Source organism: Citrus sinensis, chromosome 7, assembly GCF_022201045.2.
Source record: "Citrus sinensis cultivar Valencia sweet orange chromosome 7, DVS_A1.0, whole genome shotgun sequence".
Taxonomy (NCBI): Eukaryota; Viridiplantae; Streptophyta; class Magnoliopsida; order Sapindales; family Rutaceae; genus Citrus; species Citrus sinensis.
In genome coordinates, this window is record NC_068562.1 from 8,103,042 (window position 1) to 8,125,991 (window position 22,950).

The following is a 22,950-nucleotide window of genomic DNA, read 5'->3' on the forward strand; positions in this document are numbered from 1 at the left end:
CAATCATATGAACTCTTGTCTTTGGCATTCCTAAAAATAAAGTTATATAAGACTTTTATAAACAAAAAATATTATGCACTTGTCCTTAATTATTAGGTAAGTTTGATGATCTAACAAAAACGGTCTAGATTTTTTATTTTGTATTTTTACAAATATTTTTGGTCACTTATAACAAATTCTCTTCTTGTTAAACACGAAATAGCTAATAGTTATGAGAGTGAATCCCTCGTACAAATAGCACTTGGGAGTGGTGTCCATAAAAATAGCATGTTACAGGCATGAAAGATTACTATAGAAACTTCTTTCTCTCTTTCCTGACTCTGAATCATTCTTAATTGCACCCTTTTTTTCTTATACATACATACATACATATATATACATATATATATATATATATACATATAGAAACGAATTAGAAGGTTATGTTAGTAGTTTCTTTTATTTTTAATTTTTACAATTTGAATTTGAATTCATTTAAGAATCTAAATCAGTACGTTTATAATATAGTTTAAAAGTATACCGCGAGACTATGAGGAGAATCCTAACTGTGGATTATCTACTTCAATTATCCAACATTGTGGAGGGAAATGAATTATTTGAGCTCTTATGTTGGGGACTCTTTGTCGGCGGCGGTGACGTTATTGTGATTTTTTTTATAATTAAAATACAGAGTTTTGCTAGTGACCTTTTAGGAATACACCTATTATTTGCCATCAAACTGTAATAAATCAGCAAACTGCAATAAATCAGCTTATTTCAATTAAATCACAGAACTTCATTCCATTAAAAAAAGAAAGTAAGAGAAACAAAAGATAGGAAGAAACTCAGAGTTGTCGACACACTTACGCATTCGTGACGTGGTAGATCCACAACCATAGCAAAACTCAAATCCACTGCTGATTTGCCAATTGAAAGGCTAAAACTATAGATAATCTAACAGCTACATATGTCAATGAGAAATAGCATGTTTGATGAAATGATGAATTAAATTAAACTATGCTAACCTGCATTTGATGTGCAAGCAGCCAAGAATCTCTTCCATATAAAATTTGCAATTGGGGCATCACCTCCACCTATCATTGTGCGCAAGCTCCATTAACATAATATCTCCCTCATCTCTTTCATCCTCTCCAAATTTACGAAACTCCTTACAATTGATCTCCACATGTCATGAAACCGTGTGCTGAGTATAAAATAGTCTGTGTATGGCCTTATTTGATATCGAGGTACTATTAAAAAAAAAAAGGGTACAACAACTATGAAATAAAAACAAATAGCACATCATAATATATTTTTAAATAATAATTTTGGTAAAATTAGTAAAAAAAATAATATTTTTTTCATTATACAAGTGTAAAATCAAATCAACTTCTAAATTACAACAATTAATCTTATCAAGAATTTTAATACTATAGCGTAAAAGCTACAGTTGTCCAACTTGAATCCCAAACAGGATCTATGACATACATGGCATTCAGATACAGTCGCAATTTGCCCTCCATCATGAACTAATATAGCCCAAGAATTCTTAAACGTGAGGGAGCTTCTCCCCATCTATCATACATTTCTTTCGGAATAATGCCGCAACAAAACTGTGGCTTCAAAATTCCCTTACCCTCCAATTCAGGGCACTTGACCATAGATATATTTTCTTATATCCTTGATGCAACATAATTGGCAGTACAATTATTGCAAAACGAGTGAATGCAATTGTTGCTTCTAAACAATTCCTGGGTCGATTTTGCATCTGTGCAGATGAAACAAAAGCTCTAATACTTTGAGATTGAGAAGACTCGCCGGTTTATTTCTTGGGAATGAAATAGTTATAATCTTCCATTTTTTGGTGATACATTTTTCGTCATTGAAAAAATTGCTGAAGACATTAAAAACCCTTGAAGCTGTAACTCTTCAGCTTATAACTCATATGATATTGGAAATATGTAGTCCTTATCTTGTAAAGCTGAGAACTAAAAATCCTCAACTAATAGTTGATTGTTATTGTTATTAGAACTTGATACTCCCACCATTTTTTTTTCTCCTTCTTGAGGGATGCCTTGTGTTTTAAAGATTTAGCTCGATTTATAGTCCTTGATATAAATTATATGAAATTCTCACCCATGCTATGTTATTGGGAAATTTGAAGGATCATTAGTTAATTGATTAATTATTAAGCAGTTTTCTAAACATATCTATTGAGTTTGATTTTTGCGGAAGAAGAAAGTAATTAAAACAATTTCCCATGCAAATTAATCAATCTAGAGAGCTGAGCGGGGCTGGCATTGAAATAGCTCCACTACTTGAAATTTGAAGGCAGTTGAAAGGAGTCCTCCCCTCTTTCTCCCTCGTGCCGAGGTGCATCTAAATCAACCCTGAAAATTTGGCATTATTAAATACAAGTGTCCTAAAATAAGTATTCATGGTTGAGGCCATTTCCACCAAGTCTCACACAATATATATTAGTTAATGTAAATGCATCTACCATCAGATTAATAAATATATCTAACAGATAAAATAATAATTCTTCATTTTAAGTTTATGAATCTAATCACACGATAAGATAGTCATGATATGGTGAGTGGGAACCACTTCATCTCAAATTTATTTTCGTCTCGAAATTAAATACTTACTAATCAAAATTTAGCATAAACCCAGTTTAAGAATTTTTTTCCCTTGAGTAAGTGGTCCTTTAGTGTATTCTCTCTCATCCGTTTAATTAATTTTCGTAGTGTATTCAATTTTGATAATTGATCACATATGACAAGAATCTAACAGATATATGCACCACAGGCCACAATTTCTCAGAAATAAAATTGGTCATTCTAATGGAAGCGATCGAAATATCTAGTGATAAGTCACCAAAGACAGCCTGTATACAACAGTGAATTCTATTGTTAACAGACAAGAATTGAGAGTGATAGCCAAGAATGAGAAATTGCTGCACTTATCTCGACAACTGAAAGTGAATATTTATTATAACAATACCCCGTCGAAATATCCCAGCTAGCTAGCTTCTGCTACTCTCTTTTTCCTCCACTTTTACATTATCCAAATCAATTGCACATATTGAGGAAAATATATAAATATAATTAAAAAAGCACCTAATTAAAATAATTATCAGATTATAGCCCAATATATATTTCTCTGGGAATATGGTGGCTTATTATGCTGTGTTTATTTCTCAACGGAGCTCCTCTAAAAAGACTCGAGTCTCACCCCGATGATGACGACGATCAGCTCCAATATTACAATGCCTGTTATTAGATTTTAGAAATTGCTTTCTAGAAGCTTCTAATTCCTTCATTTCATCCAAAAAAATCTGCCTGTCTCGGCATTCGATGCTGCAAAATCCTTGGTCACCTCTGCATATGAACAGTCATTCACTTGTCACGATTTTATTAAATGGTTATACGTAGAGTACCCTCACTACGAGGGAAAAGGAAAAAAAAAAAAAACACATTTTCACCTGTACATGTAAACTTCTTTGTCTAAGCTCAAGTTCTTGTTGCAAAGATAGCATGACTTGAGATAGCAATAATATTGATCCCCACTTGCTGATGGTCGTCGTCGAGAATCTGATCTTGTTGATACCAAAGCTGGTTTCACGACAACGTTAGACCTACTCTGTGAAATTTGAGCAAGAATTTTCAAGCCAACAATCACTGTGCCCTCGTTTGATGAGCTTGCGTGTGGGTACCTATTTTTGCTCTCTTTGGTGTCTTCTTCCATCTTAAAAGCACTTATTATAGACTTCAGAAGCATTTTTTTTTTTTTTTTTCTGAGAGAAAGAAAGAGTAATGAGAGTTGAGTTGGGGAAGGTTTGTGAAGTAGGAGTGAACTGACGGGTGGTATAAAAAGGAAACAAAAAAGCAACTTCTTCTGGTTCTGGGGCCAAACATAGAAATAAAATAATCAATTCTCGAGTGAAAAGTGAATAATTAAACACGTTGGTTTTTGTTTGAATGCACGTGGAGCTAAATAAATTTTGCCTGGTTAAGATATTTATTGATTATTGAACTTACTGTTCTAGGCCGCGTTTGCTTTTGATTGATGGGTTATTTAATAAAATTTGGTGAGATTGGAATGGGAGCTTTTGACCTTTACTTTTGTCATGGCCCCTACCAAGAACAAGATATTTTTCTTTTCTTTTTTTTTTAATATTTTTGAATTTATGCTTTAGACCAACATTATAAACGTGAAAAAATTTGTGTGATTAATGGATGCTATTCATTTTATATCTCTCTCTTTTTTTTTAGAAGATTTAGATTTTTTCTTAAATTGATTTTTCTTAATTTTTATGTGAGGATCTAAATCCATCTACTCCTCATCACATATAATTGTTTTTATGGTAGCAACAAATATAAGCGTCAATTATTGTTGTGAGCTGAATGATAAGATCGATTAAGTCACCAAAATTTTTCATCGGCATTAAAATTAAATAATATTAAGAGTTAATTGACATCTTGTTTAATTTATCCCGTTGCTCCTTTTAAGATAGATCAAGTGACAAAACGTTCTACATTTGAAGGGGGAAAAAAAAAATTAAGTATGCAACTATAATTTAACTCATTCAAATAAAGGCCAAGGTTAAAACTTAAAAAGTAGAAATAATTGTGTTGTTGTCAAATCCAAGCCGAAAGCCTGAAACGTGCTGCATGCTGTGTGTAGCTCTCAAGCATTTCGTAAAATAGTTTATGAATTATGAGCCTACAACACAACATTCTCATTCGCTATTGATTACATTTTTAATTTGATCGAAGTTATTCAAAGTCCTCTTGATCCCAGCCGACCAGTAAAATTTGTCGAAAAATCTCTTGGAGAAGTGATCTGCCCCACGAAGTAGATTAGAATATTGCCCCTTTCAGGCATAGTTGAATTTGTTATGGATATTGGAATATGCTTCGTGCCCATAGGTTTGATTATTAGTAAACTAGTAATAGGAGATAATTAAGAACTTTGACTGCACAAATAATCAAACGGCGATTCGTTTTTTTTTTTTTTTTGGAGGAATTCTTCTGTCTTATCTCATTTTGTACATTTTTTTTTTTGTTAATATGGGTAAAAACCATTAAGACGCTCAAAATTTACTCACATGTCAATATTGATCCATTAGTTTAAAAAATGATCACATTGACCCCTCCTTAGGTTAAGACATGGGTAAATTTTGGATTATCCTTGTGAAATAATAATTTTAAAAATATCTTCTAAATTATTGTGAATTTTGATTTAACCTCATTTTTGTTCCCAAAAAAAAAAAGTGGGTTGATGATTTTTTTTTTTATTTTCTTTACAAAAAAATAGAGAGTAAGTTGAAATTTACAATAATTTAAAAGATATTTTGAAGAATGTTTTTCCATTAGGGGATTAATCCGAGATTAACCCTTTAAAAATAATCATACATAATCCAAGACATTTTTGAAAAAGTGTTCTGTATATCATCTATGTGACTCATAAAGGGAATATGTTTGACATTTTGAAACCAAGTAAGTCATTATTTATATAATTAAAATTCATGGGATATAGTGGCTTTTCCCTTTCCTATCCATTTTTTTTTCTTAATTCCTTCTTTAAACTGTTTGAGAAAATTAAAAATAAAAGGGCAAGGATCAGTATCGGAAGAGACCGATACTTATTGACTCTCGGCCCACTAGAAAATGGGCTCATCACTTTTTAAATAAGGCTGGGCTTATTTATTTATGTTTGGGTTGGACGTATTTGCCAGTTTTCCTTCGGGCTTATCAGTTCCTTTAGAGTGGTGATTTTTTTTTTTGTTACTCCAATTTATCTCTCCAATTCTCACCAATCACTTTATCTTAAAGTTTTACATGCCCCACAATTTTACACTTAAACTTGTAATTTATTTAAATTTAATTATATATGACCACGATTATCTCTTTTTCAATAATAATATTTTTTTAATTCACTATCTGCTACTTCTATAATTAAACAAAATTTGTGAGGGTTTCAAAATACTAAAATAAAAATAACAATAAAATAGCAATAGAACTCTACTAATGATGGCATATAATTTTTTTGATTGGAATTGGTTCAAGGGTAATGCCAGTGGTTTAATCCTCACCCCCTTCATCTCCTTCTCCACCAGCTGCCTAACTGCCTTATTAACAGCGCCTTTTGGTTCTTTCAGTTCATTATGTTATACTGGATGGACATTAAAAAACATGAAAGAATTCATAACTCATTTGCAATGAACTGAAAGCTTTCTTCTTCATCACTTCAAGATTATTCTAAATAAGAATCAAATAATTTAATTAAGTTTAAAATAAAAATGAGGGTTCATAATATGAAACGAGGATTTTCTAAAGAAGTGAATGATAATAAGGATAAAAAAAAGGACAAATTGGGGATTATATAGGGTATATTTCGAGTGAAAAGTTGTTTTATACTTATTAATGAGGCTAATGAGATGAATTAAGAGGGCAAATATCACCACTCCTCCCTTTATGAGTGCTAATCTGGTTTAAGATTCTAACTTTATTAAAGTTCAGAAAACTATTAAGTTATATGATTTTTAATGTAATAACATTATATTATTAAACCATATGGTTTAATAACTTTTTTGATTTAATACTATTAAAGTATATAGTTTAATATCTTTCTCGGACTTCAAAAAATCCAAAATTCTAGATCGAAACATTTACACACACACACACACACACACACACACACACACACACACACACACATTACTTATTACAATAAGAAATATATTAGAATTTAGTCTATCTTACTCACATTTAGGGTCAGTTTGTAAATACTGTAACTTTTAAAATAATTGTGTTAGCTATGTTGTAAAAATAATCAGTTGTGAAGAGAATAAACTAAATATTTGATCAAATTTATTTTTAAAAGTGTCGTGAGTTCTTAAAAGCAATCGTATGTGTTTAGCAAATTTTACTATTAAGCTGCTGTAATAATATAATGACTGAATTAGACATAATATTGAACAAAATTTATTTAAACCTTTATATAAAATATTTTTTATTACGTACCTATAATAATTGATAACTAAAATAAATATTTTACATTATTAAGTTTATTTTTTCGTTTTGTTATCTAAATATAATTCATAATAGTGATAATCTATTTAAAGCTAATGCTTTTATTTCTAAAGTGATAAGGATAATTTTAGATTTTTATAATCTATATGAAGATTTATATGGAATTGTATTAAATATAAAAGTGATTCTCTCAAAATCATATTTTGAAAACTTAGTTCTTCACTACTTTTTAAAATCTACTATAAGATGAGGGATTTTGACAAAAGTGATTTTAAAAAAAAAAATTAACAAACATCAAAATTAATTTTTAATTTTTTAAAATTACTTTTAAACTTTCCAAAAATAATTTCAAATGGGCCATAATACTAGATAGATGTCATGCTTGACCTTTATTAGTGGGATTTATATATTAGTGGGGAAAATGAATACCCCTACCTGATTAAATTGGAAGAGAAATGCGTCCCGACAATTTACTGTGATTCCAGCACACGTGTTACCAATGGTGAATGCACTAAATTGAATATTTGAATTAAAAGTTTTGCAAATATAGTAGCATAATCCTCCTCTTTTCTGTCCATCTCTCTGTTTATAGTATGTGAAGTAATAGCTTTATCTTAGCAAATAATCAATGGTCGACTTTAGCCATCAGATTCAACTTCCATTGTACTAAATCATAAATGGGAATTAAAATAAACTTGTATGTGACTAAGATATTATTATTATATTCTTCATAAAGATGCCTAATTCTTTTGGACCGACTATATAAAGATATACTAAATATTCTTAATATGGAAATTAAGCTCTAAACTCTAATGGGTAATCGTGATCGACTCAGCAGACCATTGCATAGATGCTTTGCTTCAACTTCACGGGATATGTATAAATCTGGCCCTGGCTTCGGGATTAATTGCCAGTCACACAATGCATTAATTATTGATACTAAGCTGGTAATATACCACTAAATAAAAAAAAATGGTGATAAAATATATAACCTGGAAAGACAATATTAGATGCTAATTAAGTTGGCTGTTTGCTTTGAGAAATGGGAATCAGTAGCTTTTGCGAAGTTAATTATACGTTAGATGCTCATTAAGTTGGCTGTTTGCATTTTAGAAAAGTAAGAGTTTGTCTGAGATTTTATGATATTTTTACAAGGCTATGAGGTTATGGTTAATAGTTATTCAGTATGTGCGTATAACTATTAAATTTAATTTTTTTTTTTTGGAATTTAAGTGGGCATAAATATCCAATTGACAACTTGTACAATCTCTTTGACCAACTCATGACATGCGTAAAAGCTTTAGATCTGTGTAAAGATCCGATCGACGTGTCATTCAATCTTTTAAGTTGACATAAAGATTATAGAACATGTCAGTTTTAACCTGTAAAGATTGTACTACATGGTGCTTAAATATATATTTTAAAGACAATTTCTATAAGATTTTGATTGTATTTGGTTTAATGTTAAATTTTTACTTAATATATCATGGACAAGATAACCCATGACCAGGGCAAAACTTTAACCTAAGTTGCGACCATATGGTTTTGCGTCGATTAATATAATTAGTAATTAAACGTCACTCAATTACCTAAAGGGAGACAAAAACTTAGAGTCCTATACCCTAAAGGATTCAAATTAGTTGGATTACACCAAATTGTTTAAGGACACAGCACCAATTGCATATCTTTTTTGCATAAATAACTTGCGAGGATTTAATTTCGACCTGTCTGCATCTCTGTATAAACCCTACTCTCTTCACGTTAAAATATTCAAACCATCGTATTCTCCTCTAATAGTGAACCTTCACGGAAAAAATCTATCTGCTTTTGCTTAATCTTGTTGATTATGGCCTCTAAGTTTTCAAACAGCTTTCTTCTTCTAAGGTAAGTGCACATCTTTCAGTTTTATCCATGCATGCAATGATATAATAATAATAATAATAATAATAATAATAATAATAATAATACTAGTAGTAGTTGTTAATAAATAATCTTTTCGTATCTTGTTACTAAATACATGTTTATATATATTTAATTTGTTTGTGTTTTGTGATGAAGCAGGCGATCTTATGCGGTGGCAGCGGAGAATTTGAGAGGGCAGCAGCCGGCGGCTGTGGCAGCTGCATCATTGACGACGAAGGTGACGGATTCTAGGGCACATGTTTGTGGTGTGAAGAAAGAAGAATTTTGGATGAAGGATCCCATCACCGGCAACTGGATTCCGGAGAGTCAATTTAATCAGATTGATGTTGCTGACCTTAGAGAGCAGTTGCTGCCCAGGAAGAATAATGATTCTTGATGAAATAATTTTCAAAATTTTATTTCGAAGACTTTATGTTTGCTTAATTTGATGTGTATTTTCTGTTAATCCATCAACCACGTTAATAGTGATATCTACTTGTCTTGTTCAATCTCTTAAATTGTTACTATTAATGTGCTTCTTGTTTGGATCCTTCTCAATTGTTCTCTGCAGCATGCCCGTGGGTTCCCCGCAACCCTCTTCATATCAGTATCTCGAAGTTCCTAAGTTATCTTTTTTCATTCTTATCCACTGACCCTCTCAATCACATATTTCATATTCCTGAAGATACTTAATTCCGTTGGACCAACTATAAGCTGATATATACTAATATACCATCCATATTCTAGAAATATGGCAAGCTCTAGTTTTATATCAGTTACACAATTAATGCATTATATATAGATATTAATCAGCTGGTAATATACCGGGAAAAAGAATGACAATTAAAATATAAAAATGCAAAGTATAGAGAGAGAAATATTGGCTAACGTGGGATCATTTCACATACTCAGTTGGCTTTTGGATTGAGAATCAATAACTTTATGGCTTCCAATTAATCTATAATTTCGTACACACACACACACACATATAGATTAATTAAAAGTAATCAAAATTTGATTTCATTTTACTTATTAAGTAGTATTAGGAATTCGGACGTTTCTTTTTCAGAAGCATTAATTCATTGTCTCTGTCCTTACATATATAAATCCATGCTGTTTAGATACATGTCAAGTTTGAGATAATGCCATATAACTTCCAGAAACGAAAATGAAAGAAGAAAAGAGTTGGTATCGGTCGAGTTTCCACTAGCAATAAAAAAAGAGGAATAATATTAATTATACCAAGAATAAAAACACAAACATTGAAAAAGATATGCGATATTGAAAATCTGAAATCAATTGTCTATTTTCTTCTATGATAAGATAAATAATTAATACGTTGATTCAAGGAACAATATTGTTCGAGTTGCTGCCGTAATCCGTGTGATGATGTAATTGAATGATCAAATAAGCTGGTTTTAATTTGCAAGAAAATTTGACTCTATGCATGAGGCATGAGTCATGAGTCAAGATATTGTGAATCTGCCAGCTGAGGGAATCAATCTTGTCTTTGGCCCTTTTTGCAAATTGTAGTCAATTCTAGTGTTGGAGAGTATAAATAAATGTGAACACATCTAAGTTTGTGGAGTCATATCGATCCAAGATTTTTTTTTTCCTTTTTAAAGCCAGACCAGCATAAGTCACCTAATTTATTTATTTGCAAATAAAGTAAATAAATGACACAAAGTTATTGTGTAAAATTAGGGAGATGAAGAGAAAAAAATGTAACATTTGGTTTGTGGGGTTTTTCCTTATGAATGTTAAACTATATTTAGCTCAAAATATCGACAAGACAACCCAATTAGCAGATACTTATCCTCTATTATTACTTATAAATCATAATTAGATAATCTCCCTCCCATTAACGTAAAAGCAAAAAGCAAAATACTAAAAATCGTATTCCCTAAAGGATTCAAATTCAAAGCAGCTGGTTCTTCCCAAATTGCATAGGACACAGCACAAATCACGTTTCCTTTTTTTGTCCAGAAAATTTTCAAACGGATTCTTTAAACTCTGTCTGTAATATCCCTATATAAACCCTACTAGTTATTACGAGTCCTCTAAAAAACGATCGTTCTTATCTCCTTACCATATAAAACCCTTCGCGCACTTAAAAACTTAATCTGCTTTTTGCTTTCTCTTGTCAACATGGCTTCCAAGTTTTCAAATAGCTTTCTGCTTCTCAGGTAAAGTGCTTATTTTCCATTCATGCAAAGATTTAACAATAATATTGACTAACAAATGCATACCCTTTTCTTTATATATATATATATTGCTTTAATATTTGTTTTGAGATTTTGTAGGCGATCAAATGCGGTGGCCGCGGGGAATGTGGGAGGGAAGCAGCCGGCGGCCGCGGAAGTAATGAGGAAGATGACGGATATGAAGGCAGAATCAGTTTGTGGTGTCGAGAAAGAAGAATTTTGGATGAGGGATCCTAACACCGGCAACTGGATTCCGGAGAGTCAATTTAATCAGATTGATGCTGCTGATCTTAGAGACCAATTACTCCCCAAGATCAAGAAGAATGACTCTTGAACAGTTTCCAAAATTAAAAATTCGACGACTTTACTTACTTTGATTTGATGATGTATGCATTTTGTGTTTCATGGTCAGTCTTTTCTTCAATTGTTCAATCAAATAATGATGGTTTTATACTTGTTCAATCTCTTTGTTAAACACTGTCTATGAGTTGAGTTGATGATCTTTGTGAATTATAATTTCATTTCGTGCTCAAACATTAATAGAGATTATCAATGGCGCAATAACGAAATTCTTTTATTTTATTAGCATCTTTTCTTGAATTTTGAACCTTGAACAGGATTTCTTTTAGAATCTTTTAAGATTTGTTTGGATAACGATTCTTTTATTTCGAAAAGAACTTAATTTCATCTCAAATTCTTATAAGATAAGAGTTTTTGCAGCATTAGAATTGCGAATGATTTTGGCCTTCACTTACTAAAATTCTTTTTAGAGTGCAACTATTAGCACCCCTCTAACAAGTTTTTATACACCTCACTAAGGGTGCGTTTGGAATTAAAGTTGGACAGCTGTAGTTTAAAAATTACAGCTGTAACTTGTAAGATATGTTGATCTGATTTTTCACTTGTATAATGAAAAATCTATTATATTTTTAATAATTTTGTCAAAATTATTATTTAAAATTTATATTCACCACATATTATTAACTTTTGTTTAATAGTTACAGTTTTTTTTTCCACAGCATCTGTTACAGCACCTCAATCTCAAATGAGACCTAATTCCCAAAGTAACCCTAAATAGTAAAAAAGAAAAAGAAAATGTTAATGATAAACCTGAGTAACGGCTAAATCGATTTTCTTCAAGAGTTGATAGCAAAGAAATTTGAGAGTGGTTTGTTTTGATTAAAATAGCTATTGAGTTTATTTGGAGAAGTTAACGTTCTGCTTGCTGATTCGTGCAGGATTAGTAAAGAAATTAGTTCCTCCTTTATAAAAGAATTTTGGTCGGGGATAGAACACATATAATTACATACAGTATTGACTTTGTCAGATCAACTTCAACTGCACAAGAATTGTGAACTCAAATCCTCGGCTTTATTAAATCTTCTTGACCATAAAACTTATTGCAGGATCTAAAAACATCCCAAGTAGTGTTGTTTCTATGCGGAAAATAGATTTTAATTGAAATTTAGGACATATAACTAAAGAGTTTTTGTTGAAATCAAATTAACGAGTAAGTTTTATCAAATACATATGTTTTTTTAAGTAATTTCAGTTGTGGGTAAAAATATAAATACATAACAAGGGTTTTAATAGATTTTTAAAGAGGTGCCAATAATTCAATTTTTCTTTTTATTAACTGGAAGGTTTTGAAATTGATAAACGTGCATGAGCAAGAAAAATTTGGAATAATGCTTGCATTACACAATGCATTTCCAATAAATGAAAAAGTCTAGAAAATATAAAAGAATATATCAAAAGTACCATATGATGTAAGCAATACAACACATAAATAATATTATAATATATATATATGTATTTAAAAAAATTACGTGATAATTCCATTAAATTTAATTACACATGTCATTAGTATATATTTCTAGTGACCTTTCCCCAGAAGTTTTGAATTTTACCATTTACCAGTTATAGTTTCTATAATATCCTGCAACTGTTGTGGTGCTTCCTTTGAGGCTCCAGCTCAATACCAGGGGAAAAAAAATCAATAAAGAGCTTGACCTGTTAGGCACCCAAGTAGCAGATATAAAATTAACAGTGCAAATTTTCCAGAAACTGAACTCAACCAAGTACGAAAAAGTAGGACAATTGATCGATATACAGTGAGCTAGCATTAAGCATCACAATACACTCAAAAAAAATAATCAGGGAAGACTTCCTTTCAGATAAAATTACATTCAAGCATTACAGTTTACAAGTAAAGCTGAATAAGCTCATCACTAACTACAGATGGAGTAAGAACACCTAAATCTGTGAATAGCAGAGTAAGATATTGTGGAGGAGTATAATCCCGAGCAGATGTCTCAACCTCAACCTTGGATGGTATGGGTACCCCAAAATCAATGGGGCGTAAAGCAGGACCCATGTCTTTCTGGTCCAATGGATAAAGACGAGCAAACTGCAGAGCAAGCAAATAGTGAGTTTAAATTCTCACCTTCTTTTGATAAGATTTCATGTTATCATCAAATGTGATAAATGCAAGTAATTGTAAGTGCAAGTCATGAACAAATATTAAAATACCTTGTAGCTCTCAGCTGCCACATAAACTGGTTTGTTCATGCTGTGTGCAACCAATGCAATCTGGTAAGTACCCATCATGTTAATAATGCCTCCACTTTCGACCACTCCATCTGCTCCAACAAATACCATATCCACTTCGTCCATTGTATATGCAACTGCAGAATCTATTAGGAGCTTCACTGGAACATCAAGTTTGGCCAGCTCATTGGCCAATCTTAGTCCTGATCTGTCTGGCCTTCCCTCTACAACAAATTTGGAGGAAAAATGAACTCTAGCACACCAAGTGGATTATATAGCAACCAATGCATTGCTAAATAATCAATCCACGTATGCCTCATGATTGACTTCCTAGTTTATACATTCAGTCCAACCCACAAACCTGCCTAGCAAGAGAGCCCCTTAATCTTAAGAACACTGAGGGCTGTCAATAAACAGTCTTATTGCAAGAAACAGAATGCCAAGGGGTAGATTGTGCAATGACAATGCATAACCAGAAAAGATTCAATAAAACAACATCCTCATGTCAATGACATCTTGCAGTTATTCTGCCTAATGTTCTAATTACTTCAATGTTAGTGTCTAATTAATAATGACAAATAATTCTGATAATTTCGGAACCAGTACCGGAAGTGATATCATGAAATGCAGGGTCAGATGTAGTAAACGAAATACCAATAAATGACTAGATCTTGCATTCCAATACAACTAAATGCTAATTGAATCCACTCAAAGAATAGCCCAGTCAAGATGACAGAATGATGTAAACTGTAAAGGAAGAACCTGTGCAGAGAACTCTAAAGAGTTTCTTATTTTGTGCTGCCATCTTCAGTACTTCCATGACAACTCTGGAAAAGCCGTGCACCAAAATAGTACAACCATCAAATATAAAATCTTGACTAAGCATTGCAATGATCTTTCGTGCCTGTACCAGATACACCAATTAGTTAATGAGTTTTTGCATGAAAGTCGTGTCAAATGACCCAAGGTAGTAGCCATACTTAATTAAAGTACCTTATAAGATATCTCTCCAAACTTCTCTGCACGTTCAATCAATCGAGATCTAGCTGAATTAAAATCCTCATATTCTAAAGCTGAAGTTCTGGTAACGTATCGCATGAACAGGTCACAGCCTGCTGTCAGCGAAATAGATGTCGTGTCCCAAGACTGGGAAACACGCAAAGGGATAGTCATTTTGACTGGAAGAAAGAGAAACATAAAACAGAAATTGCTTCTTCAACAAATTTTAAAGTAGCAGCCTTACTGCTTTCAATTGCTTATTTTTCTACTCCAATGATTAGGCCAGAACTTAACTCTACCAAAAGAGTTTATGCAAATATACCATATACACACACTGACTTTTTGGGAGATTAATCCTATCTTTGTGAAGGGGAATACAGAAGGTTCAATATCTGTTGCCTCATTACCTCTTAACATTTTATCAGAAAAGGAACTAAAAGAAATAGGGCGCTAACTACTCATAAACTGGCCCCACAAAGAATTCTCCCTTCCTTACATCCAAACTCCATCAAGCTTGCCTTGCGCAAAATTAAAAAATAAAATAAAAGTAATGACTGAACTCCATCGAGCTTGCATTGCATTGCACAAAACAAAAGGAATAACTGACATCAACCATTAGGCATCCATTCTTCATCGTTGAGAGTTAACAGTATTCTTTGAGTCCACCAATCTATGAAATACCAACAATGAGCGGATAAACAAAATCTTAGCCAAAGTTCAAGCCTGAATCAAGTGTTTAATGTTTCATCTAGTCTAAACGTCAAATTCAAGCTAAATAGCATTCTCATCAAATTCACAAATAAATCGTTTCCTAAAATCCTAATGATAGAACTTACTTTAAGCGAATCGGAGGCTTTTTTGAGCTCAATTTCAAGCTCCATCATCGTCTTCGCTTCACTATTCCTAATAACAGCCGCCAGAGCACGTATAGCCGCCACAGCCTCAGCCAAATCCGGTTGCTTTCTCCAATTATTAAACTCATCAATCACACTAAACGCCCTCCCGCTTTTCCCTCCATCAACTATCTCCTGTCCGCCCGTCGCTACTGCCCTCGTGGCCGCCTCCTGCGACTGCGCCAGCCAGTCGCTAGTCACGACGCCGTGGTGCGCCGCCCGTGTCTGGTAGTACGCCGACATAGACATGTTTCGGTTAAGATTAGGGTTAGGGTTTTGGGGCGTGGAGATTGAGGGTGGTGGTGGAGTTAGAGTGACGGAATCGGCCGGATAAACGGTGTCGTTTTGGTTTTTGTCCAGGATAAAAGATGCTGATCTGTGCCACATTTATACAATCAGTTTAGTTTTAGAAGTTATTGTGGTTTTGGTGGGGTGTTATGTACGCGTCACTTTCTCGGGAAAAATTTGTACTTGGAGAGAGAAAATTTTTGTGTGATTTCGCGGTTCCGGTGGAACTTGGGGTTTTTTTTTTAATTATTATTATAGTTAATTACGGGATTTAGTATGTATATCTTCAATAATGTTTTTTAATTGATTAAGTAAAAACGACGCTGAATGGTTGGATTAAGATTAGTTTTGTTTTATTTTTACATTACGTTTTGATGATGCTTTTGTACCTGGTTAACTGAACGACGCCGAATGGTTGGTAAATAAAGTGTTCAATGAATTTTAGTAGTTGAGGAAATTTTATTGATAAATTTTGATGAAGAGTTCTGCTATTTGATTCGGGTCAAATCCTAAAAATTAAAGTAAAACGACGTTGTTTCCTCTTCTATTTGAAATGCTGCCGTTTCACCCTAGCAAAAGCTCTCCTCTTTGTTTTTCCCTCTTCGTTCTTCGTTTTCGTCTTCTCCTCTTCGTTTTCATCTTCCCTTCTTCGTTTTCTCCTCTTCGTTTCACCAGGGAAATTTGTCATTCGTTTTGTCCTCTTCGTTTTCGTCTTCCCCTCTTCGTTTTCTCGTCTTCTTTTTTCCACCCAAATCTGGAAGTTTCTGCCATTCGCGCAGGCACGGTCACCGTCAACGTGGCAGCCATCACGCGCATCCTTTATTGAACTCACGAAGCGTCACAGTTATCACAGCCTCAGGTAATGCTTTGATCTTTAGCTTTTCTAGGTTACGGGAAAATCCGGCCAAGAGGTGGCAATGGAAACAATAGAAGAAACAGTTGAAACAAAGAATGAGATACGCTTGATTATGGTCAAAGAAGACGAAGAGTAAGAGAAAGAAGCGTCACCATATGAGAACAGCAGCGGCGGTGGGCCATCCTCGTCTTCTTCATCCATGCCGACTTTAGCCACAATCAAAGAAGAAGAAGAAGAAGAGGAAGGTGTCGTTGATGATGAACTTGTCAGTGGCGGATCGTTGCCAAAGCCAATGGAAGGATTAAACGAGGTGGGTTCACCGCCGTTTTTGAGGAAAATATATGAGATGGTGGAGGATCTGGAAACCAACCCTGCTGTTTCTTGGATCAGCAGTGCAACTGAGGAAAGCAGGCAAAGTGACAGTAAGAGAATCAACTCTAAAGAAATTAGGAGCTGTCCACTTCAAATATGGTGTTGTTAATGAACATTTTGAGGTCACAAAATTTGCACTACTGGAAACAATAAAGGAAGCAGTACCAAAGATGTGGTCACTAGAAATGAAGAGTGCCTGGTCCGAAGCTTACGATCAATTGGTTGCAGCCATTAAGTCAGAGATGAAGCCCTCCTCTTAGAGTTTCCTGAACAAATTTCTCTTCCCCTATAATATTGAAGAATTTGAACAAGAGCATTGTTTATTTGTTACTCTTTGCATTGGTACCCATGTGTGTTTCTTATGCCTTTTTGTATTAATCACTTGTGTTCAACTCTTAAATCTTAATAATAAAAGTTTGTTCCTAATATTTGCATTTAAATATTAACATGTGTGTTAGATGATTTGCCTCTTTGATTCTGTTGCTTCATTCCCGTGCATCTATCCAACTATACTGATTAGTCCTAAACTGGTTTCAATGCTCTTAACAAGGAAAAGCTTCAAAATAAGCTCTTCTTTTTTAGTTGTAAGTGTGTTCTCTTCTATTGTGTTATTAATGGATCAGTGAAAAGGGCTAACAATTCTTCTGGAATGTGTTTGCACTATGTATAACAACAGTAAATGAATTCAAAAGATTAATGTATAATGAAGTTAACTTTCTATAATGAAGTTTGTTGTGTTTCATTTATATCATATTTGTTCTTTTCTATTGACAGTGATCCAGTTGAAAGAAAAGTAGGGGAAGACAAAATGGACAACATCTAAGAAGCATCTCATGGCTTTAAGCCGGTAAAATTTCGTGCTTCTAATGTTTTCTTGCTGCCGAATTCTTGAATGTAGGAGTTCAGCACTCAATTTTCACGAACCAGTTGGCGTTTTGCAGCTTGGAAGCTCTGTACTTGAGGTTTTGCAGTTTGCAATTTGCAGTCTACAGATTGTAAGTTCTGAGTGGAGTGTTATGGTTCACGCTTGCGCAAATAGAAGGATAAACAGAATTCTCACATGCTGCACAGGTGGAATTAAAAGGAAAACAATCAAAGCCAAAAAGCAATCAAAGCAAAAGAAAAAAGTAATCAAAGCAAAAAAAAAGCAACCAAAGCAAAACGCACCGTTTTTAGCAATATTCGGGGCGCGGATTCGGGGTTTATTTCGGGGTAAATAACTTTTTCCTTTGATGAATTCACCCAAGAAAAATGATGTTTGTCCCGGGTTAAATCCCAAAACAACTGTAAAAGTCATCATTTTAGCTCTTATTTTTGTTGGAGTTGATGTTTGTCCCGGGTCAACCCTTGGGTCAAACTCTGAAATTTGGATAAAACGACGCCGTTTTGTATTTTTTTTTTCTTCGTTTTCAATCTTGTAAAACGACGTTGTTTTTCGATTTGTATTACAATTTTCTTCAATCGCCTTTTTCTTCGAATTTCCACATAACCCAGTGATAGAACCCAACTGCAAGACCCTCAAGTGTTATTTTCTTTCTAAGAGATATGATTTGGCTTAGATAAAACGAAAGCAAAATTTTAAATAAAGATGAGTTTCAGCATTTGAGTTTTAGGTTTACAGTGGCTGCAAAAATTTTTTGACAGAAGATTTGAGTAAGGTGAGGTACGGTCATCTTCGATAATTTGGAACAAGCCTTATTGGTACTGTCTTCTTTAACAATAGTCGTTAACAAACTATAGCTTCCGAATTAATTAACAAACAATTATACAAATGAAGAATGTCAATGCGCATAGCAGACAAACCGTTAATTAATTACCTAAATCGAATGAAAGATTTAAGAATTCGAATTCAATTAAATAACAGGGATCGAAATTCTTGACAAATTCACATAGAAAAGTGAATAAAATATATTTACCTTGCTCGTATTAATGATAGAACAAGACATTAAACAATAATTCACCTTGCTTGTAATAGTCTAATAGATAGAAGATGAAATTGAGCCCTAATTTGCCATTTCTTCCCATATATTTACCTACAGCTATCCACATCAAATAGTAGTCTATAATTAGAGAAGAAGAAGAAGGAAAAAAGTTCAAGAAAGCTGTGGTGGTGGCTTGGCAAACGGTGCATTCGAAGGTGGCTGTGAAAGGGATAAGGAAAGAAGGAAATAATAAGGAAAGAAATTAAAGGGATTTGATGTCAAACGGTGCGTTCGATGGAGGCTGTGAATGAGAAAAGGAATTTAATGCCAAATGGTGTGTTTTTGGATTAGTTAAATGGTGCGCTTTGGATTAGTTAAACGGTGCGTTTTGTTCTGGGATTTCTTTCGGGACTTAAGTTGGGGCAAGTATTATTTTCATATTTTTTTTGTTCTGATTTGTTGTTAAACGACACTGTTTCTGCTTTTATTTTTTTTTCTTTGTTCTGATTTGTTGTGAACGAAGTTGTTTTAGTTATGACACATCAGCTTCTTCTTCCTCTTCGTTTAGCCCAGCTGCAGAACCCTTGCTTCTTCCTCTTCATTCTCTTAAAAAGCTGCAGAACCCTTAATCACACAAAAGAAAAAGATTGAACGGGGACGAGTTTTCGACCTTATCCCTGGAAGATTAATTCTCGGCATTGTCCCTGACAGAACATTGATTCTTGCGTGTGCTGCTTCAAATATATATGTTGATAACATTGTTGAACGACTTGTTCCTCACATGTATTTGGCAATCTTCTAGGCATGTTCTAATTTTATTATAATCCGAGTATTGTCATTTTTCCATATTTACATGGTTTACCATTGCAGATAGCATGGTGATGGCATGCAATGTAGCTTGATTAAATAATTAAGAATGAAAAATGTTGTCAATTTGTGGTTTTGGTATCACTTCTATGATTTTCACAATCTGAATTTTTCCTTACTAGTGCAAATATGTGCTTTAACTTGAATAAATTACCACCATCCTGACCAAATGAGACTAGATTAATGAATGATATATTAAATTATGGTTGGGTTCTGAAGTATTTGCAGTTGGATTGTGTTTGCTAGTGAAACGAGGCTGTCTAGTGAAACAAGGACAACGTGGCTGTCGGTCGATGAAGGAAAGGGCAATTGGGTTCTTCCGATGCTTTTGCTTTGCCATTTATTCTAAATCCTAAACGTCGTTGTTTCATAGATAATAAAAAAAATATAATAGACAAAACAGCGTTGTTTCACACCGTTTTGAGGTTTGACCCGAGACAAACATTAGCATTGTTCACCCAAATGTGTTTGTAATTTAACTTAGAGTATACGGGATGAATTTTTGGAAATTAGCTAATAAATCTAGAAAAATAGTAACCATTTAAATAATCATCACTATATATATATATATAGTGATGATTTTTTCTTGGACATGTTTTCTTTTTCTGAGCTAGTCAAAACATTCCATGCATAATGCATTCTCATCCATTTGTTCATTTATCATTTTTCTAACTAAATTAGCCTTTTTATATATGCTTGCGTCGAATTGAATCTACATAACACTAATAATCATTTCTCAACAACTTTGATTAACATTAGGTTTATGTTGCATTTACTAAACTGGAATCGGAATGGAATGGAATGAGAATGAGAATAAAAATAAATTGTTTACTTGAACTGCATGAATCAGAATCCAAATGAGTTGGACTGTCATTAATGTGTTTATTTTGTTTTGAAATCGAAATCGGAATGAATTAAATTGTCTTAAATTATTAAAAAGCCCTTAATAATAATGACAATAATAAAATTAATAAAAAAATTGTATTATTAATTCAAATTATTATTATTATTTTATTACAATATTAAAATTTTATTAAATTTATTATTTTAATTATTATTATTTAATGTTACGATAATGTTAATAACAAAATAATTAAAATAATAAAGTATATTTTGATAATAATAATAATAATAATTAATAAAGGACCTATTTGCAAATAATCTAAAATTTTTAAGTATTTTCAAAAATCTCATAGGGACCAAAATATAAAAATGACAAAAGTTGATTGAGGGCAATTTGGGGATTATAAAAATTAATAGGGGTAAAATGGAAAGTCTAGGGAATGGAGATTAATTCTGAGGGGGCTTGAAAGCACAGGTAAATATAGGTAAGAGTATAATATGGCAATACTCGATCACAGTCGAAATGGTGATGATAAATAATTAAAATCATATCAAAAGCTTATCATTCCCTGAAGTGAATGTAAGCATTGGAATTAATGATAAAAGAATATTATCTTTATAGTAGTCATAATTTCTTATGATAATAAAAAGTATTGAAAAAGCCACCTGAAGTGGAATTTTCTTAAGTGAGCAGTTTAATTTCTATTGCTTATGTTTTTTTATATTCATTTCTTTATACTTTATTACTATATTGATTGATATAGCTGGTTCTATGATACCGTCTATATTATTATTGCTTTATTCTTATGTTGAGACATGTGATTGATTCGTTAATACCGCCAATAGTGATATTATTATGTTAATATGGTTTGTTTAATATTGTTTGAAGCAAAATGTATGCATTATATTTGGTCTTGTAGACCTGATTGAATATTCTAGAAGAGTAATAATCAATAAAATTTTCTGAAAGAAATATAATCTTGTTAGTAAGTAGAACGAAAATTATGTATCTCAAATGCTTTATATTCAGTCAGATGTAGAAGAAATTTGATGCATTTTAAAAGTTATATACCAAAATGGATATCATATCGAGATTTAAGTATAAATACTGTGAAGGTATCAAATGATCTGAACAAAAGTGTTAATGGTTTCTACATGATGGTTGTATTTTGGACGACATTATTTGGTGCACGTGTTGAGCCCACATGGTTCATTGAGCCATATCATTAAGCCCTTGGATTGTAACCAAAAGCTAATTTAATCAATCATTCCATTTTTTTTCACCTCGATTGTTGTCATTTTTTTTCCCCTAATTTGCTAACTTCCCATTTTCTATTTCATTTGCATCTGCAGTGCATGATAGCAGGCTCCAATTTCTAACCTATAAGTGCCAGGCTAAAATACTTGCTGTCAGTTAACCTTTCATTGTTTAAACGTGTAAAAAATGATAAGAAAGTTGAGTGAAGAACAGAAAAAGTAATTCTTGCTGCCATTGCTAAGAAGGAATAGAGTATGCATAGATTTACTTAGCAGTATGTCGTCAGCTTGTTTGTTGATTATATGGAGTTATGTGACAATTTTTGTAGACAGAAAAGGCGGTAATGCATGTATTCAATTTGAACTAAATCATGTAAGTTTATTTTATAAGTTATAAAAGTAATTTTGTTTTATTTTTTTCTTCTTTTAACTTTGGTAATGTAAAAAAAATAAAAAATAAAAAATAAATTGTAGTTCAAGGGCACGAAATGCAATAGTGTTAGTAAAAAGACCATTTATACGGGAAAAGATAAAAAAAACTTAAGGCAGTTGTTAATGTTTATTTATTTACTTATTTATGTTAGAAAATAGAATATAGTAAAAAAAAAATAATTTGCATGCTTGCAATTTGATGACTCAGTTTTCAGGAATATTGGAACTGTAATTGCTGCATATAAGCTCTCTACACGTCCGTAGACTGCGAATGACTACAAGAGAAAGAGGTCGAATTGGTATGTAATTTCGCTTTATAATGTTGTATTTCTAGCAAGTATCCATCCATTTTTTTATGCTAGCCTTTATTGACTTGCAGGCAGAGAAAAAGAAGGTTTGCTTTACTATCTCCAATGTCCGAAGCATGTGTGTTGAGCCTAGCTGTGTGGTTTTTTCTAAGTGGCATCAGTTCTACTAGCACGACAATGTAAATGATCAGCCTGTGTTTCAGATTTAAGGTTTAAGAGTTGTAATTGCTAGGATTTAGGA

General features: G+C 32.7%; 3 protein-coding genes across 3 annotated transcripts; 1 reads left to right on the plus strand and 2 right to left on the minus strand.

Annotated features, from left to right (window-relative positions):
• Positions 1–2,838: 2,838 nt before the first annotated feature.
• On the minus strand, positions 2,839–3,833 carry LOC102623479 (FCS-Like Zinc finger 17-like). Its single transcript, XM_006465752.4, has 2 exons — positions 3,464–3,833; positions 2,839–3,359 (listed from the first exon to the last, which is right to left on the minus strand). The coding sequence occupies exons 1-2, from the start codon at positions 3,757–3,759 to the stop codon at positions 3,179–3,181; spliced, it is 477 nt and encodes a 158-aa protein (XP_006465815.1). The 5' UTR covers positions 3,760–3,833; the 3' UTR covers positions 2,839–3,178.
• A 6,980-nt stretch (positions 3,834–10,813) lies between these two features.
• On the plus strand, positions 10,814–11,584 carry LOC127903856 (protein SENESCENCE-ASSOCIATED GENE 21, mitochondrial-like). The gene is made up of 2 exons (XM_052445120.1): positions 10,814–11,104; positions 11,222–11,584. The coding sequence occupies exons 1-2, from the start codon at positions 11,067–11,069 to the stop codon at positions 11,454–11,456; spliced, it is 273 nt and encodes a 90-aa protein (XP_052301080.1). The 5' UTR covers positions 10,814–11,066; the 3' UTR covers positions 11,457–11,584.
• Positions 11,585–13,204: 1,620 nt separating this feature from the next.
• Positions 13,205–16,107, minus strand: LOC102622900 (uncharacterized). Its single transcript, XM_006465751.4, has 5 exons — positions 15,508–16,107; positions 14,666–14,818; positions 14,435–14,576; positions 13,655–13,896; positions 13,205–13,532 (listed from the first exon to the last, which is right to left on the minus strand). The coding sequence occupies exons 1-5, from the start codon at positions 15,949–15,951 to the stop codon at positions 13,326–13,328; spliced, it is 1,188 nt and encodes a 395-aa protein (XP_006465814.2). The 5' UTR covers positions 15,952–16,107; the 3' UTR covers positions 13,205–13,325.
• Between the last annotated feature and the right edge of the window lie 6,843 nt (positions 16,108–22,950).